This window comes from Macaca thibetana, chromosome X (genome assembly GCF_024542745.1).
Source record: "Macaca thibetana thibetana isolate TM-01 chromosome X, ASM2454274v1, whole genome shotgun sequence".
In the NCBI taxonomy this organism is placed as follows: Eukaryota; Metazoa; Chordata; class Mammalia; order Primates; family Cercopithecidae; genus Macaca; species Macaca thibetana.
This window is the reverse complement of record NC_065598.1, coordinates 101,473,840-101,492,896: the sequence shown is the minus strand read 5'-3', so window position 1 is coordinate 101,492,896 and position 19,057 is coordinate 101,473,840. Positions and strand designations below refer to the sequence as shown.

The following is a 19,057-nucleotide window of genomic DNA, read 5'->3' as shown; positions in this document are numbered from 1 at the left end:
GGAAAATAACATGATGGAACACAGCAGGATTAACCCAGTATTAGAAGCAATCTTTTCTTTGCTATCCCTGGAAACAAATAATCAACTAGAAACAGAGAGGAGTACAGATGTTTCCTCATTGTTATAGAATACCAAAATATGTGGAACTTCTGCTATGAAAGAAGCATTGTTTTATGTGGATATATAATAAAGCAATAGATGTAATACACTAATGAATAAAAGTAATATTAAATAACTATAATAAATCCAGATGAATGTAATAATTATTATATAAAATCATGATTTAAAAACAAATACAATATTCTCTGAGTTGTTTATCCCAAGAACACAGTCCACTAAGGGAAGATAATACAGGTAAATTATAATATTACCTTACGAGCGTTCATCACTTTAACAGCTGTAAACACACCAGTCTTCTCATGAAGTCCCTGAAATACAGGACAATGACAAACATCAAATGCTGGCTAGGTAATCCAGCTATCAAGAAGCAATCAAAGTAGAGAATATCAAAATTAGTCTCAAATACATTGTATGTTATGAAATATAAAATATATACAGATGAAATATATAGTATTATATAGAAAACAGAAATATTAAATTATCAACATTTTAAAGAAATCACCACTCCACTCAAAACACTCAAGGAAGGTTATGGAAAAGTTTGGCTGTTTATGTCTGTAGTAACTAGTGGACATAATTGCCTATTTAAAGTTATTGCTTACTTAGTGTCTTTAATCTACGTTTGCATGGCATCAAAACATTTAATCTAAATGAAAATTTTTATTTAAGTGAAAATTTCCTATTGAAGATGGGGAGTTGTTCTACTAAACATTTTTTCAATTGATTATGTGATACTATGCAGACATCTTTTCATTGGACTCTTCTTCAAACACAAAATATTTATCATGTTAGAAAAAATATTAGCCATATATTATCTCCATAATGATCACTAGTGAGAGTGATTCATAATTAATTCAACAGCCTCTAAACTGTTTCATATGTCCTGAATCATGTGAACCAAAAATATTTATAAAAGGAATAAGTTATAGAAAATTATCTTATTGAAAAGATGATGAGTTGTAAGAGCTTAATCTTATCCTAAATGAAAGTATAAGCTACAGATTTGTGATTTTTAAAGGTGAACATATAGGTTTGGATTCAGATCTCTTATTTTGTGGCTGGTACCTTCTAGACATATTCCAAACTGTAGTCATAGTTTGAGTAATAAATAGAATGTCTTATCTGATATTTCTCAGCAGAAGGTTTGATTTGGGGGCTGTACTGGGTTGAACAGTGTCCCCTCGAAAATTGAGGTTCACCTGGAACCTCAAAATGTGACCTTATTTGGAAACAGGGTCTTTGCAGATGTAATCAAACTATGATGAGGTCATATGGATTTGTTTGGTCACTGTCCAGTTTCTTTATAAGAGGAAAGGAAGGGAGATTTGAACACAGAGACACAGGGATACACAAAGGGGTGATAGTCATGTAAAAGATAAGAAGAAATTGCAGCGATATAACTACAAGCCAAGAAATGTCAAGGATTGTTGATAACACCAGAACCCAGGAAGAGGCAAGGAACAGTTCCTCCCTAGAGACTTCAGAGAGAGAATGGCCCAACAGACACCTCAACTCAGAATTCTTATGTCCAAAATTGTGAGGGAATACATTTCATTTGTTTTAAGCTACCCAGTTTGTAGCAATTTTTTACAGCTGACCGAAGAATTTAGTACACAAGGCAGGAAAGATGGAAACTGAGCAAGGTTATGTGTTTGACTTGGGATAGGGTTCAGAGACTAGTAATCAAGGTACAAGGAAATGTCCAGAATTGGGTGAGCAGTTTAGGGTGGAGCATGCCAGCCACAGAAGACTAGAATTTTTAAATGAAAGGAAAAAGTTACAGGTTATTGATTGATCAGGGAAAAGTAGGAACCCAAGATCAAGACCTGTCTGTTTAACCTAAAGTCTTAGGAAGCAAATGCAAAGGCAAAAATCAGATTTACATGGGAAGTGGAAATGAGGCAGAGTTTGTGAGGCTCAATCCATGAAGTAATACTATCAGGTTCTAGGAACAATCTTCTCTTTTATCAGACAAAACGCATTATTTTTGCAACCTCCTTAGCTTCTTTTAAATTTTTCAAAAGAACATGAGCTTGTGTTATCTTCTGTCACTTGTCTTAATTGGGGCAGCCTGTTTGGATGGAGTCAGATTACTTTTGATGGACAGTTATAATAAAACAGTTTTAAACAGTTCTTTTTTGTAGGATTGTAATGACACCTGAACTTTAACCGAGTTTATAAAAATTACTGAGTATGTTGGGTACCCTTCATATTTTTTTACATCTCTGGGAGGAATTATATATTAATATTTTTATTTATTCAGTCCTTATAACTTAGGAAGCATTGTTTTCATAATTATTCACACAAACACTTCTTAGTAAAATTTTTTCCACATCTGTATGCACAAATACAACATGTTGGAAATTGATTCGCAGGCATCCCTTTAAAAAGTTACGATGTTTCCTTCCTTGATTCTAAGAGATTATTTATGAGCCAACTATTATTTTGTGCAATACAAAATATTTATCAAGTTATCAAAAATATTAGCCATACATTATTTTATTTAACTGATGATCAGTAAAATACAAAATTTTTGAAGTCTAAAATCTATAGATTATAACACATTAGTGAGACAATTGAATGTCATTGAAAGATTCCAGCCATTGCCATAAAACAGAAAAAAAAATCAGCTTGTTTCTACCCTCATTATCTGTGATTTATTCACCCTTGAAAATTGAATGAAGTTATTTCGTCAGACAATGTATCCTAATATTGGGTTTGAAAAATATGCTCACTGAACCTACAGAGGAATGAAACTCCAGGTCTTGGAACCATGTACTCAGTTAATATGCCAAATCACTATATAAGCCTCTATAGAAGTCTGGCATATACAGACAATAGATCATAGAAATTTGCTACTGTTAAGATAGCATTTCAGAGAGTTCCCCCTGTATCTTGACTCTTCAAAAATTGTATTTTGAAATAATTTTAGACTTATAGAGTAGTTTCAAAGATTGCACAGGGGGTTCCTGTATATCTTTTCCCCAGTTTCTTATAATGTTAACATCTTACATGGCCATGGTACAATTGTCAAAATGAAGAAATTAATATTGGTATAATACTCTTAACTAAATTACAAAATTTATTCTGACTTTCCAGTTTTCTCACTAAGCTGTTTTGCGATCTTAGCTGAAGGACTTGTCATAAACAGATTGTCTCCCTAAAAAATCCAGTTTTTAGGATGTGCTCTTTTTCAGTTAGAATGTGACTTTTATGGCAAATTACGTTAAAACAAAATTTGTGTTAAACACACAAAAGAACACTAAGAAAGGAATTTAGTGGCCGGGTGCGGTGGCTCAAGCCTGTAATCCCAGCACTTTGGGAGGCCGAGACGGGCGGATCACGAGGTCAGGAGATCGAGACCATCCTGGCTAACCCAGTGAAACCCCGTCTCTACTAAAAAATACAAAAAAAAAAAAAAAACTAGCCGGGCGAGGTGGCGGGCGCCTGTAGTCCCAGCTGCTTGGGAGGCTGAGGCAGGAGAATGGCGTGAACCCGGGAGGCGGAGCTTGCAGTGAGCTGAGATCTGGCCACTGCACTCCAGCCTGGGCCACAGAGCGAGACTCCGTCTCAAAAAAAAAAAAAAAAAAAAAAAAGAAAGGAATTTAGTTTTAGATTCCAGATTGGGTGTTTATTCTCACAATTGCCCTTTCTCACAATTGCCCTTTACCTTAGTGAATATTATTTACTACAAGGACAGCAGTAAATTATAAATGTGGATTTTGGGGCTGTTTTTCCTATCAGTAATATCTGGAGTATCATACAACTCCACAAGATTAATAATGCTTCATTAACTAGAGTTTGAGTACAAAGAATGACCTTTACATTTTTAATTGCTAAATAAAAATTGTATATATTTATGGTTTATAACAAGATGGTTTGATATATGAATACATTGTGGAATGGCTAAATTGAGCTAATTAACATATGCATTACGCCACATGCTTATCATTTTTCTGTGGCGAAAACACTTAAAATTTACTCTTTTAGTAAATATATTTATAACAATATATTGTTATTAACTATAATCACCATGATGTGTGATAGATCTCTTGAACTTATTCTTCAGTCTAACTGAAATTTTGTGTCTTTTGACCAATATGTCCCCAATCCCTTCCCCCACCGTCACCAGCCTCTGGTAACCACTATTATACTCTCTGCTTCTATGAATTCAACTTTTTAGAATCCAAATATAAGTGAAATCATCCATTATTTGTCTTTCTATGTCTGTCTTATTTCACTTAACATAATGTCCTCCAGGTTCATCCATGTTGTCACAAATGACAGGATTTCTTTCTTTTTAAATAATTTTCAAGCATCGCAGAGCTAGGAGAAAAAAATTCTCTTAGCTCTCATTCCTATCATAAAAGCAACTGCTGCTAATACAGTTTGTATAAGTTCATAGACTCTTTCATATTTGAGGAACAGAAGACAATAGGTAGTAGCAATACTTTGTAGTCATTCCTGACTCTAGATTCAAGTCTATTGGCATTTGAAATCAAGAAGTCTATCATCTTCACTTAAGGAAACTCTTTATCTTGTTGTCAAACTCATTCCACGCATTCAAGTTTAGTTATTAATAAAGCTACTATGTTATGATTTGGGGGGCAATAGGTCAACTATTCAAAATACTTCCCTGGCACTACACAATCTACAACAAGGTATAAAAATTATTTATTAAGTCCTGTCCTCCATGTTATTAAGATAATGAAACTCAGTATTAGCTCAGAGAAGGACACATTAATTTGTCATTAACATTTTAGCATGAGTTAGACTATCAGATGATGCAACTACAACAGTGGCAATGAACAGTTAAGTACTGATGGAATGAGAAGGTGGAGTAAAGAAAAGGCTGGAGCCTGAGGAGTTCCAGAAGGGGTTGTTCTTCGGCCATATTGAAAGAAGCAGGTTCCTGGAATGGAGAGCAGGGAAACTGTGAGTGAGCAGGGAATTTCAAAAAGTGAAGGAAGTTTTAAAAAGGGGAAGAGGATGGAGAGTTGGAAAGATAAACTGTTCTATTCACAGTTTATTGGAGAAATTTATAGTTTTTAAGATGTATACACCTGAAACAATTAGAGAATAGAACCAAATGCAAAGACTAGTTATTAACATAAATTATTGGATCTCAAATACAGTATGTTTAAACAGTTCTAGAGAAAAAATATATGCTACCATGTGAAGGACTTAAATAAAGTCCTAAAAAACTTCCCTGATTAATTTATGCTGACACAACTAAATCTGTTTTCTGGGGTTGCATTCCAAAGTATAGTAATTAAGATGAACGTATATTCTTTTTGCAGTATCATTTCAAACTATCCAAGAGATAATACATATCCCTTAATGTGTTGATTTCAATTTGGCAAGGATTTGTGTTCTTAATTAATTAATTGAGATAATCAAATAAGCAGCATCATTTAGTCCACTTCCCCCAGGAAAAACATAGTTTATTATGGTGCTGTTGCTCTTCATGGCTCTAAAATTAATATTAGCATTTTAAATCTGTCCTATGAACAGAAAATGTTGCATGTCCCTGAATTTAAGATACTGCTCACATACAGGACATTGTTAAAAGGTATATGTGCCTGCTTTTAACAAAAACTAATGCAGGAAAATCTTGTTAAATATAACAAAACAAATAAAAGAACAGTCATAAAAAATTTCTAGTTTACAAAAGGACTTGCACTAGTATTCATGCAACACCAAATTCCCCAAATTTATTTGTATCTCAAAAGTAAGGAAGCAAGGTCAATTTTTACACTGGGGACACAGAATCAAATACAGGTTACCCAATGATTGTAAAGAAGAGTTATGAATTGTCAGTGTCCTGGTCACCTGAGACTTAAATTTGCTGACTTCCAACTGATCAACAAGTCTACCATAGTCTTTAGTCCCTACTTCCTTTGGGCACACAGCATTTAAAGATTTCCACTTTTGTTTTATAGATCTGTTGTCTGCCTTTGGGCATGTTTGGATAGAGGTAAGTGGTTCTTCCAGTTACTCACTATGATTTCTGTCAGCAGAACTAGGAGATAGATGTAGGAGTGTGGGGAGAGATGAGAGAGAAGGGTAGGGGTAGAGCAGAGACCAGGTGATGACCCTAGGTGGAGCTCAGTCTTCTCAAATCTGGACCACACTGACAATATTGAGTAAGATATGTGGGCAAATTTATTAAATACAGAAAATGACAGAAAAAAAAAAAACCCAATAGGGCATTAAAGCCTAGTTATCAAGCACATCACTGTATCAAGGATTTAGTCACTCTATTAATAAAATCAGGTGAAACATAAAAGTCCTTAAAGTCTAGTAATATATTTATTTTATCTTGATATCTCTAGTGCCTAGCATCATAGCTGGTACACAGGGCCCTTTTGATGAGTACTAGTTAAGTGAATGATGAATAGAGTAGGAACACTTCACAGAAGAGGTAAAATGTCAAATGGACCCTGAAGATGGCATAGCATTTGAACAGATTCAGAAGCAGAGGTTGGGCCCAGTGGGTGGGACATTATGAACAAAGGCTATGAGGTAATGCTGAGCAGGAAGGCACAGACACTAAAGAAGGGAGGAAAGGAAAAAGGGGGAAATGTCACAGAGAGAAGACAGATGAAAAGGAGAGAATGCAAGAGGGCACCTGTTTTTGTCATGCCAGAAATTTCAGTGTAAAAATTTTTAAATAAAATCTTGTTTAATAGAAGACAGAAGTCATCACTGAGAGATGAGCCATTAGTAATTTAGCACTTTATGACGGGATTTTGTTAGTTAATGGTCTGATGCAAAGCCCAGGGTTGTTAAGGCACTGAAAAACCAGCATTGAATTGCAGTAATGATCAATTTCTTGGGGATTACACATTTTAAACCATAACAAATGATTTAAAATAGCAGTTGTGACAGCTGTGTTAGAAAGATCCACCATTCTGCAGCAGTTAATTACCATGTTTTTCTCTGGAAAGAATACAGGACAGTCTTTGATGGCTTTGTAATCTTGATTAGGCTAATTTTTAAAAAAATCATGCAGTTAAAGAAACTGTTGTAGGAAGACTGCTGACCTTTCAGCAGTTCCTACATAGTCCTTCCCATTATTTGCTTTGCCTTCTGTTGGCAAATCAAAACCACATAATCCCCCAGGGCATTCTTTCATTCTTTTCCATTGGTTTTGTGGTGGCAGAAGGCCATGAGGCACTTACTACACTCATGTCCATTCTGTAACCTTGTTTTTCATTCATAGAATTTTGTCCTTCTAGTCATTTGCTTGGGTGCCAGCTTTCTCATAGCAAACAAACTAAGTGACCCTTCGAGGCCACCGAGAGTGTGATTGTAAACAGCATCTGGGAGTACTTGGTGCTGTGCCGGGGAGGGACAAGACAACATGGCCAACAAGATGGTTTTGGTCAGTGTCAGGTCCATGCAGAAAAACAAAGACGTGTAGCTAGAAAGGACTTTGAAAGGCTAACAAGTCCTTATCAATGTCTCTAAGCAAGGCCTTTCCTTCACCAGTGCTTGAGATGGGAAGTAATGGTGATTTGGTTCTTATTTGAAAGCTTTCATTTTGTTTCTCCCTTCTTAGTCTTCATCACCACCAACAAGCTCAACCAGCCCAAAGGGACAGATGGTATCAGAACATTCAGGGTTTGGAGGTGTGGCTGAGATTGGAGTGGATCTACCACAGATTGGTAGTAGTGGTGGGAGGAAAGGTTTGGGGACATATAAGGGAACATGGCAATTACTCTCCATCTCACGTCTTATCCATCAGGAAGATTTACTTATTACTAATAATAACAATTGCCCAAAGAGGAGATGTAGCCTGTTTTTGAGATCCTCAAAGTTATTTTACAGACATTAACTTTAGATTTGTTTTAAGGAGGTTTAAGCAACTCAGTGATGTTTAGATGTTTGACAGGCACTATGTGGTAATTGACAAGATTATTAAGCTTCACACTTATTAACTCCCACAAAGGCTTGTATATACTGCTAGGCCACAGGCTGTACTCATTACATTAGTTTGAAGGACAGTCATTTAGCTGCTAAAGGACACCGAAGAGTCTGTTATTCGATACCTGTGTAAGCATTCCATCATTACAAAGTTTTGATACACCTAAGTGTATCAAATCTGGGAAATTCTTCTTAGGTGTGATTTTCTCCTTTTGGAGAAAACTCAGAATAGGCAAAAGTAGATATTTCTGGCTTTCGGCAGATGGATCCTGGAGTTGAATAAATACTATTTTAACCTTGACACTTTAAGATTGACAAAGACTTCTATAATCAAGCTGCTACAACTTTCAGGTCAAACATTGCGTGTTAATGGGGGAGGAAGAACATGATCGCCTCTTCCTTCAAGAATAGTAACAAAGAGATTATTACTAGACTTTATAAATATTGCTTATGACCCTGCTGTCACTTTTAAACCTCTATGGAGAAATGTCCTATCTTCACATATACCACGAGGGTAAATTTGCATTCAAGTTGTTTTAGCAACATAAATGAAACTTACATGATCAGTTGGCACTTTATATTCCTGAGCCATCTTAAGTTCCTTTTGCCACCTAATCTATTTACCCTTCTATCTCCCCTACTGGATTGGCAGCTTCCTAAGTGTAACTTTCCTCTCTATCTTTAGGGTCTGGCATAGTACCTGACACATCATAGGCACTCAGCAAATATGTGCTGAACTTACCAAGTCAATTGCAACATGGAGCACTAAATAGGGAAGGAGCTGCATAGGCAGAGTTGTTTCTGTGTTTTTGTGTGTGTGTGTGTGTGTGTTTTGGTGGGGTGTACAAAGATAATCTATATACCAAGCAATATGGGAGAAGAGTTAGAGGGAGCCCAAAGCCAAGTGGACTCCATTATATGCTGGAATTCCCTGACAAAGGTTGTGAAAGTACTGTGGCTAAGTACTCCAGGAACTCAAGGGCCATTATTGTCCATAAGTAAATGGTATTTTCATTGACCCTAGGTTGCACTGTGATGCCACCCAGAATTTTTCACTACTCTATCCAGTCAGAGGGCCTCAATGAAGAAGCTGGTCAAGGTCAGAGGGCATGAGCACACAAAATAATCGAAGTGCCAAGGCTCTTGCCAAATTGACAAAAGTTTGTCAGGTAACATTACTTAATATTCATCCATGCTTCCCCTAACCTGTGGCTACTACTCTGAAATCTTCACTAAATACTTGCAGTTGATACCCTCTGTGGTTTTATCAACTATTGGGACATGTGATAGTGAGAGCTCTAAGTTCTTTACTTCTACATTTTTTTCTTAATATACGCCTAAATTTCCCAAACCTTTGCTACATGTAGTCAAAAGATTTGTACGGAAACAGATTTTTGTAGCTAAAAAGCTACAGAATCGCCAGAATAATCCAACAGAATAATGTTTTTCCTCTTCCAGAAATCTGGGACAGTCATGGTCATGCTTATTAGAACTGTGAAAGGAGTCGGAAGATGGCCTTCGTGGTTTCAGTGGCTTTGTAGCTTTGAAAGTGCCCTGTAATTTGAGACAGTTATGTGTGCTTATACAGCAGGTTCGACTGAGTTTTATTGCCCTTGTTATTACTCCTGCAAGGAAACAATAGGTCAAAATACGTAGTAACATCATTTGCAAATGGAGCTGCCCTCTATTATGCCGTAGCATTCAAATGATGAATTGTACAAAATGGACAATAAAGTTCAGTGTTCTTGGCTGTGGGATACATACAACATTTGTGGGAAAAAAATGAATAGCTACTAGTAGGCAACTAAGGAAAGACTGCAATATACTGCTATGTGGCAAGCCAGATCTACAGGGGACAAAAATACAAAGTCATTGAAGCTTGCTGTTACAAATGGGTGACATCATAAAACCTTCATTGCTGGTCACTAATTCAAATTTAAAGTCACAGGCTATAACTGCACATGCTGAGGAAACTACATAGGAACTCCATGAGACTAGGGCCCACACTATTTCAAACCCTCTGATAACACTTCCAAGCAGCATTATTTATCAAAGTATATGGAAAGCATGATTAAGCGAGTGATGACTATTTAGTTCTCCATGTAAGAAGCTTCCTCACAATGACATTCTCTTTTTTTCCCTGCAAATGAAAATACACCACAAAAATAAAAGGGAACTCAGCTACTAGAATGACTTACATACTCAGGATTTTCTTTTTCTTTCAGTTACTATTTTCTCCCACTATCATAGATTATATACCTTTTTCCTTTAAGGTTTGTCTGGGCTTAACCATGGGGCAGTGGGTGAGAGTATGGCAAGAGCAACAAAACCCTCCATAAGCAAACAGGTTTCAGCACAGAGCAGATAGTGTTTTATTGCAATGTCACAATGTTTTAACACAGATTGCTTTCTTTATGTAATGCATGAATCAGTTAACACTCATGCAAAATGCATTCCATCTGCTCAGACAGATGTAAGCTGCAGTGTTTCCAATTCTATCAAACAGCACAATTAGTTGAAAGAAAAGCACTGAGACAGATGGGTGATGAGTGAGAAGAGGGGTTCAACGAAAAGAAGCAACTTTGTCTTAAAATCTACCCAGTCAAAATGGAATTCTCAACTTTTCCAGGTCTGTCCACAGAGGTACAAACACAACATCCCTTAATATAAAGATAAGGTGAAGAGGGTGTTGATGCATTTTTTCAAAAGTCTTTATAAACTGAATTGTCTCTATAAACCATAGTAGTAACTAGTAGTACACAAAGGCACTTTAGAAGCACTGAGGTTGACTGGGATGGCTGCTAAGAATAAGGGAAATGCCAGGGGGAGGGAAAATAGAGAAGGAAGGAGTAGAAGAGAAAATGAGAGAAGCAGCAGGGAGTAGAAAAAGACTAGAGAAAGAAGATGATGAGGAAAAAAGCATAGTTTCCATTTAAGATAGTACAAGAAATACCAACAACAGCCCTTAGGGTCTAGTCAATGCTTTTAAACATAGACATGAAAGAGCAAAAGGACATCTTCTATCAATATCAATTTACTTCTGACTTCCGTGCCCTGCCACCCTCAAAAGGTATGAGTCCTCACTGTAGCCCCTAAGTTGACGGAAAACTACTTTTACATGTAGTGTGTTGCCTTGAATTGACCTTTATGGGTAAACTCTATGCCTCACACATTCCCTTCCTCAACATTCTACCCTGCTGTCCCATTCCTTCAGCATCTGGCTTTGGCCTTGTAAAGCCAAAGCACTAGCTAATCGTCACTTACTAATGTATTGCAAAGATCTTATCCAGTGACCTCTTTTCTCATCATGGTACAACATGTGTATTTTAACTGGCGCTGTCTGTTTCTTTTTTTTTTCTTTCTTTTTTAATTACAAACTTGAGTTTTTAAATTTAATGCTTTTTTTGAGAGTGTTTTTTTAACTCTAAGGAATTACCAAGGCAGTGGGAATTTCAGAACATTTTGGCTATTATAATGCTGGATTTGCCTATGACATGCTGTTTACCTCAAGCCTGCAGAAATGAAATCTGAAGAGTGTGAAATCAACTGAAAGGCTCAGAGTTAAACCCCTCAATAGATCCCTTACAGTTGTGTGGTGCACAGAGTGGTGGGGGGGCGGGGGAAGTGGATGGGGGAAAGTATGGTGGGATATAGCCACTCAAAGAATGTCAAGCTGAAAAATGCAGCATGATAAAAGTAGAATGGTACTATTGCACAGAAAAATAGAATCCAACTACAGGAAGATTTGAGTTAAGGCTACTCCAAACATAAAAGTCACCGAGGTAAGGAAGTCAAATCTAGCAAGGCAATATGGAAGACTAACACAATCATCTAGATAAAACTACACATTTGTATCAATTATCTGGTTGTTTCAATAAATGTGTGTGTATATGTGTATGCATGCATGTAGGAGGAGTACGTGGAGGGAGCAGTGTGTATGTGTAGCAATGACAATTCCCAGATTTGGAGGAAAGGAAGGAAAGAGATCTAAAGGATCATGGGAGCATGTAGAAACCAACTGTGCCTTGCTCAAAACTTTGTTTTTTTTCTTTCCTCCTTCAAACAGTTTCACCATTCTTTTCTGCTGAATTCTCCACCACTAATTTTCCAAATTCATTGATTCCCACTGTCCAAAGGCATAGAGGTAGTAGCAGAAGCAAGATTAAGCCCAAGACCCTGGTGCTCTTTAACCCTTTCACACTACCTCCATATGTATTTATTAAATACTACCTATATGATATGCAGGAAGCAAGGAATTATAAAAATTAGTTATAGTTTCCGTTTTTAAGGATTTTTAAATATAGATAATATAGATAATAAAGTTACACAAACTCCCATAATGCAAGAGACAATGTGGCAATTTTCACAGTAAAAGTGAAAAGTTACAAGGTCTTCGAAAGTATTCGAATGAATTTAAGATTCTCCTATTGAAAATTTTCACAAATCCAGGTCAGCAGTCTCCCAAATTAGAGAGATTCTAGTATATTTGAATATTTTCAAATTCTCAGTTTAGATTTTGATTCACACATAACAACTGTATTTTGTTAGGTCTTAGGTTCTGTATGTTTTCAAATTGATTTCAATGCCATAAATTACTGCTATAATAATAAGGTTCTGGATGGATCCATGACTAAATCCTATGGAACAAACTGCTAATATTTTGGAGATATAAGGAAAATACCTGGTAAAACAAGCTGATTGAATTATTTTAATGTTTATGCAATATGGAAGAAAGAGTTTCACCTATAAATATGTGAATTCAAATGCAGGCACAAATGCAGTCTAAATATTATTTTAACCATTTATGTGTTACTCAGACAATGATGGAACTTATTAAAAGATAAAAATATATTTGATGAAATTTATTTTCAGTTTGGGCTTGTATAAATCAGGAATTGGGGCCTAATTCTTAGTCTGGAATTATAAATATATTTAGATGGTCTATCTATAACCTTAGCAAGTTCACCCTGGCTAATCAGTTTCAAAAATCATGTATCCCCATCTGGCTTAGATGACAGATTATGGAGTCCAGAGAAGATACTTCACCCACATCTGACCGAGGCAAGAGAGTATCTGTGGGATGTGGCTTTGAGATTTACTTTGTGTTTTTGAAAAGATTAACCAATTATGTTATGCTTTGTTTATTTAGCAGTATTATCAGGAAGGTCAATCTGAATTAATTTAAAATCTAAATTGAAGCAACTTCAATATATTCATCCTGGCTGCCCAACAGAGAACCTTAGAGAACCTACTATGTTGATTGGGTAAGAATAATTTTTAATTAACTCATCAAGACTATACCAAGGTATATGTTTTCACTATCCTCTACTGCAACCAATACAACAAAAATTCATTGAATGCCTGTCTGCAATACACTGTGTTAGGAAGTGTAAATTGTATTGAATTTTGGTCAGAGAGTATGTTCTATAGGATACAGATTCTTTGGTATTTAAGATTTTCTGTACAGCCAAGATTATAATAAATTTTTCAAAATGTCCCTTACGTGCTGGAAAAGAATACAGCACATAAGAAACATTTATTCTCTAACTTTTGATTATTTCGTTAGTTTATTCTCTAACTCTTGATTCAGAATTCAATATATTTCCATGGGTCCAAGCTTGCTAACTGCATTCTTATGAAGGTTTTTGCCAACTTGATCTATAAAATTCCGAGTCAGATGTTAAAGTCCTCCAGTCTGTGATTATGGAAGTATCAATGTCTTTCGTAATTCTATCAATTTAGCTTCACTTATTTTTAGGGTATATTTTAGGCATATACGCATAGAAGTTCTGATATTCTAATATTTTAATAATAGATTTTTAATTTCATTTATGAAATACACCTCCTCTATCACTAATAAAAATAAATTTAAGGTAAGAAAAAATATTTGAAAATTCATAACAGAGGTTAAAACCTATCCATGAAAAAAGTGTACCGACTTTTATGTTTTTTTTTTTTGCTTTGTTTTGTTTTAAGCACCTGACTTACATTCTTACATTTTTTGAGAGCTATGCCACATTAAGTGCTCCTGAGGCTAAGCAGTGTTCCTTGGGCTAAACTTTGAACACAAAATAACTGACTGAACTGGTTTTCCCCTGAACTGACCGACAAATGGCTGTCTTGGCAGAATGTAAATGAGGAAAAAATTATCTTGCCATAGCAATGCCTACAAGGCTGTATGACCAATATCTTTGTCCTAAATAAGTCTTTGAGAGATACAGAAATCAAGCTACAGGCCTGCAAAGAAAGGTGGCAAAGATAGATGGTTTATTTTCTTTCTTTACTCCAATTTTATTTATTAATATACAAAATCTAATTCCTTTCAGGCCCAAATTAAAATATTTACATAAATAGCAGTTCACAACCTTTGCCACTTGTGTGGGTTTAAATATTTGTTGCACCCCTTAACAGCTGCTGAAACATTGTAGGGTTTCCACTTCAACAAGATCACTACAAAAAAAAGATCTGACTATCTCTCTAAGCCCACACCTGGGAATTCACGCAACCAAAGTACTCTGGCTCCAAGGGTCTTTTCTGGTGCAGTGGTCATGAGTCACTGTTACTGTAGTAATTTACAGTTTGTTCTTATTTATTCTTTCGTGAACTATGAGAAGTTAGAAAATGCCTATACTCTTCATCTGGAAGTACCCAAAAAAGGGTGAGCTCAGGGGCCTCCTTAAGGAGGATTCTGTTTCTGCCAAAATTAAGCCTTTCCTCTAAGGAATACACTGCTACTCTCCACTACTTCCTCCCCCACTATCCTCAACCCACCACTCCAGGTGTGGGGCTAGGAGATAGTGAGATTGTTTTATAATTGTTTCATCGGAGTGGAACCCCTGCAATATGTTTCAGTAGCCGCTAAGGGGTGCAACAAATGTTTAAGTGCAGGAGAGATTCACAGTTTAAAATAAACATCAAAGGCAATCGTGAAGGGGAAATACGTTGCCCAACAGGAGCCTGAAGGGGGGCATAAAGAGTTGTGTATATGGCTAGAAGAATAAAATCCTACTTTTCATTGGGTGATACTAAAAGTGCTAAGGTGCTGATTTGTTATAAGTTGCTTCCTGCCTAAACTGTTGGGGTGCGGTACAATGAGAAAAGGGGAGAGAAGGGAGAGGAGAGAGAAGAGAAAAGTTTATTCTCCTGAAAATTCATCTGATTAATCCTTTTTGCCTAAACTCTGTGAAGTTTACATATTATCTCAGCAAATTTCAGACACCCTAAATGACCTAGTTATATTCTCCCAAATTAACTGTGACATGACCAAGTTTTGCCTCACAGAAGGCCAAAGGGAAACTAGTATTTCTCTCCTGACAAGTTTAACCACCAAATTAAATCATAAGATTATTCAAGTATTGAGAACCATACATATGTGTGTGTGTGTGTGTGCGCATATGTATGTGTTTTACTTAAGATATATGTATTCATTTAACTTTACAATTTGATCCATCTTTGCTACCAGTTAAAACAAACAGTGATTTTCTGGAAAGATCTGATTTCTTCCTCTACTTGGTGCATTTGATTATTTCAGAGTTTGTTTATTTTTTTTATTTTAAAAGATTTAGAATTTACCAGCTCAAACAACAGGAAGAGATTTTCCTAATAATAGAGTGAGTCCATTTGCAGAACTGGCAAGTTGTAATGGTGAAGTAGCCCACAATCTCAAGACCTCTCCCTATGTTTACAGGGTAACTAGATGTACTATACAATATTGCAGGCTAAATGTCTGTGTTTAGTTGATATCTCATTTAGATTTTTGATACTAAGCAGCACTGAGAGCTGTGGAATCCTTTCTATGAAGATTTGTAAGTGTACACTCTGCCTCTCATTATATGAATTAAACTCAGCATATCTCTGCAGTATACACTCTAAATAAAGTCATAGCAATAGAAAAAAGGTCTTTTAAGTCAATTTTTTATGCCTCCATCTGAATTACAACTTTTTATTATTTTCATGCAACTGAATTACTTTGGATAAGATAAAGCTTGGAAGATTAGCCTCTTACAAAAAGTGACTTAAACAAGTCATTCCCATGAGTTGATGACCAAACTGACTCCAACAGCAAAAGCCTTTGAGAACTGCTTTGGCATAAGCCTTGCTTATAGAATTTTCATAAATTACCACATAAGATGATGGAAAATGACAGTCTGAGAAATGTCAGCGTAAGAAATGGAAGTCTCTTAGAATTCTGAGATTGTCAGGCTCCCACTCATGTATAAAATGTATAAAAAGTGCAAAATCTCCTGAGGAAACTCTACTTAAGTCAATCTGAGCATCATTACCTTTAAAAGGAAGAATACTCTTCTGCAGAGAATAACAGAAGTGATTGAAGTAATGGAAAATGAATCTTTCTAGGAAAGTTTGGAGGCATTAGTGTTATTAAGCTGAGAGAAGAGAAGGCTCAATGGTAACCTGGACTATTATCTTCGAATATTCAGAAATTTATGGCTGCTGCTGTGACTACAGAAAACTGATAAAAAGAAAATGGGCTTTAATGAAAGCAGAAAAGATTATTAACTAAACATCAGCAAGGATTCCTTGACAATTAAAATGATAATACATGGGAATGGGTAACTGCCTTTTCACACAGACTTTAAAATAGTGCGCGCGCGCGCGCGTGTGTGTGTGTGTGTGTGTGTGTGACTATTTAACCTAAAAGTTTGAAGTTTGGCCAGTCTAAATAAAGGGTGTTAAAACAAAACTCTTTATTCTCCAGTAGTGATAGTATTCAATAATACAACTGCCTTCGTACCTTCTGCAACTTCAGCATCCTTAAAACCATCCCTAGTGTCTTCACAGTGGCTTTACTTCTTGCGTTTCAGAAAATGCAATCAATATGGTGCAAAAGCCTGGGCTGAGGTTTCATAAAAATCACATACCATACCATCGCACAGCTTAAGTATTATTCCTTGTCCACCATTTATACAATATTGGTTTTTGTTTCTTTCAGGCCTGTATGGAAGATAAATGGTACATAACTTCTCTTGCTACTTTCTAACTTTTTAGTGACTAAAGTCTTAATTCTCAAACCAGCCACTCATTATACGGAGTATTTAAGAATCGTTAAAGTATAAACTTGCTAAACTCTATGCAGGGCCTCTTTGCCTCAAGTGTATTGCCCATTGAAAACAAATTTAATCAACTTGCTTAGACCATTAAAAGGACAATAAGCACAAGCCCCTTCACCTTAGTTTTAACATCAACCACTAATTGTATGCATGGTAAATATTGACTTTGGAAAGTGAAAGTCACAAACACACCCATTTCAAAACCAATATATTCTCTATATAGTTTGTACATCAAATGGTCCATATCATAGTACCAAAATATTTTGTTGTCCATTGCTATTATTTGAAGGAAATCTCTGGATAATCTCAACCAAGATAAAATCATGAGGAAGAAAGAACTTCAGAGACCTGAAAATTTATTTCATTTTGGAAATGGATGATGACTTTCCTTTTATTTTTGTTTTTCAAAATGTCTTATGATTAGCTTTAATTTGTGTAGGATAACTTCCTGGCTGGCTTTTTTTTTTTTTTTTTTCTCATTTGAAATTTTAGTGGCTAACAAGTAAAAAAATAATTCTTCTTAGATTTAATGGAAAGCAGCCAATGATGACATCTATATATTACCTTATTCAAAACTAGCTCTTGAGTAATCTAGTTCACAGTTAAAGTTAGGCTGTAGTAGAGAATACTAATTTATTATAATAAAGACTAAATTATATTTATTTTCAAAGAAAGAAACCATTCACTGTTGCTTCCTTGATGACAAAATTATTTCAATAACTGTTTTACAGCAACTAAGCCCAATTTGTATCTTATCACTGTCATGTTTTATGTGAAACTCAAATATATATGTGTGTGTGTATATATATGTATATATATGTATATATGTAGGTGGAGTCTTGCTGCGTCACATAAGCAGGAGTGCAGTGGCACAATCTTGGCTCACTGCAACCTCTGCCTCCCAGGTTCAAGAGATTCTCCTATCTCAGCCTCCTGAGTAGCTGGGATTACAGGTGTGCACCACCACGCCCAGCTAATTTTTTTTTTTTTTTTTTTTTGTATTTTGAGACGGGGTTTCATCATGTTGGTCAGGCTGGTCTCAAACTCCTGACCTCGTGATCCACCTGTCTTGGCCTCCCAAAGTGCTGTGATTACAGGCATGAGTCACCGTGCCCAGCTGAAATTCAAATATTTAAATCAAATTCATGGCAAGCATAATTAACAATATTAACCTTTCATAATTTGATGAAAATACATTAAATAAACTCTTACATTTATATTTATGGGCAATTAATCTTTAACAAGAATGCCAAGACAATTCAATGGAGAAAGATTAAGTCTTTTAACAAATGGAGCTGGGGCAACCTGTAAAAAGAAAATAAAGTGTGCCCTTCCCTTCTACCACACACAGAAATTACCTCAAAATGGATCAGCTACCTAACTGTAAGAGGTAAAGCTATAAAACTCCTAAAAGAAAACATAGCAGTAAATTTTTGTGACATTGGATTAGGTAATGATTTCTTATATATGATATCAAAGGCCCAAGTAACCAAAGAAAACAGATAAACTGGACTTCATCAAAATTAAAGTGAAAAGACAACCCACAGAGTGGGAGAAAATATTTTTAAATCATATATCTTATCAGGGACTTCTATTGGCAAATGATTTGAATGGATTTATCCAAGGAAGACATAAATGCCCAATAAGCAACTGAGATGTTCAGCATTATTAGTTGTTAGGGAAATGTAAATCAAAATCACAGTGAGACACCACTCCATATCCACTAAAATGGCTATAATAATTTTTAAAATTGGAAAAGTGTTTTGGTGCAGGTGGAGAGAAATTGGAACTTCATACACCCTTGGTAAGAATGGAAAATGCTGTAGTAATGGTGGAAAACAGTCTTGCAGTTCCTCAAAAAGTCACACATAGACTTACCATATGACCCAGCAAATCCATTTGGAGGTATATACCCAATAAGATTGAAGAGATCCATCCCC

The 19,057-nt window shown here is 35.8% G+C and overlaps 1 protein-coding gene across 1 annotated transcript in view; it reads right to left on the bottom strand.

Annotated features, from left to right (window-relative positions):
- Window positions 1-19,057, bottom strand: part of LOC126946072 (nik-related protein kinase) — a 140,727-nt gene that overhangs the window by 76,606 nt on the left and 45,064 nt on the right. Inside the window, exon 3 of the mRNA XM_050776075.1 lies at window positions 372-428. Coding sequence (XP_050632032.1) covers window positions 372-428 — 57 coding nt within the window. The remainder of the gene's footprint in view (window positions 1-371; window positions 429-19,057) is intronic.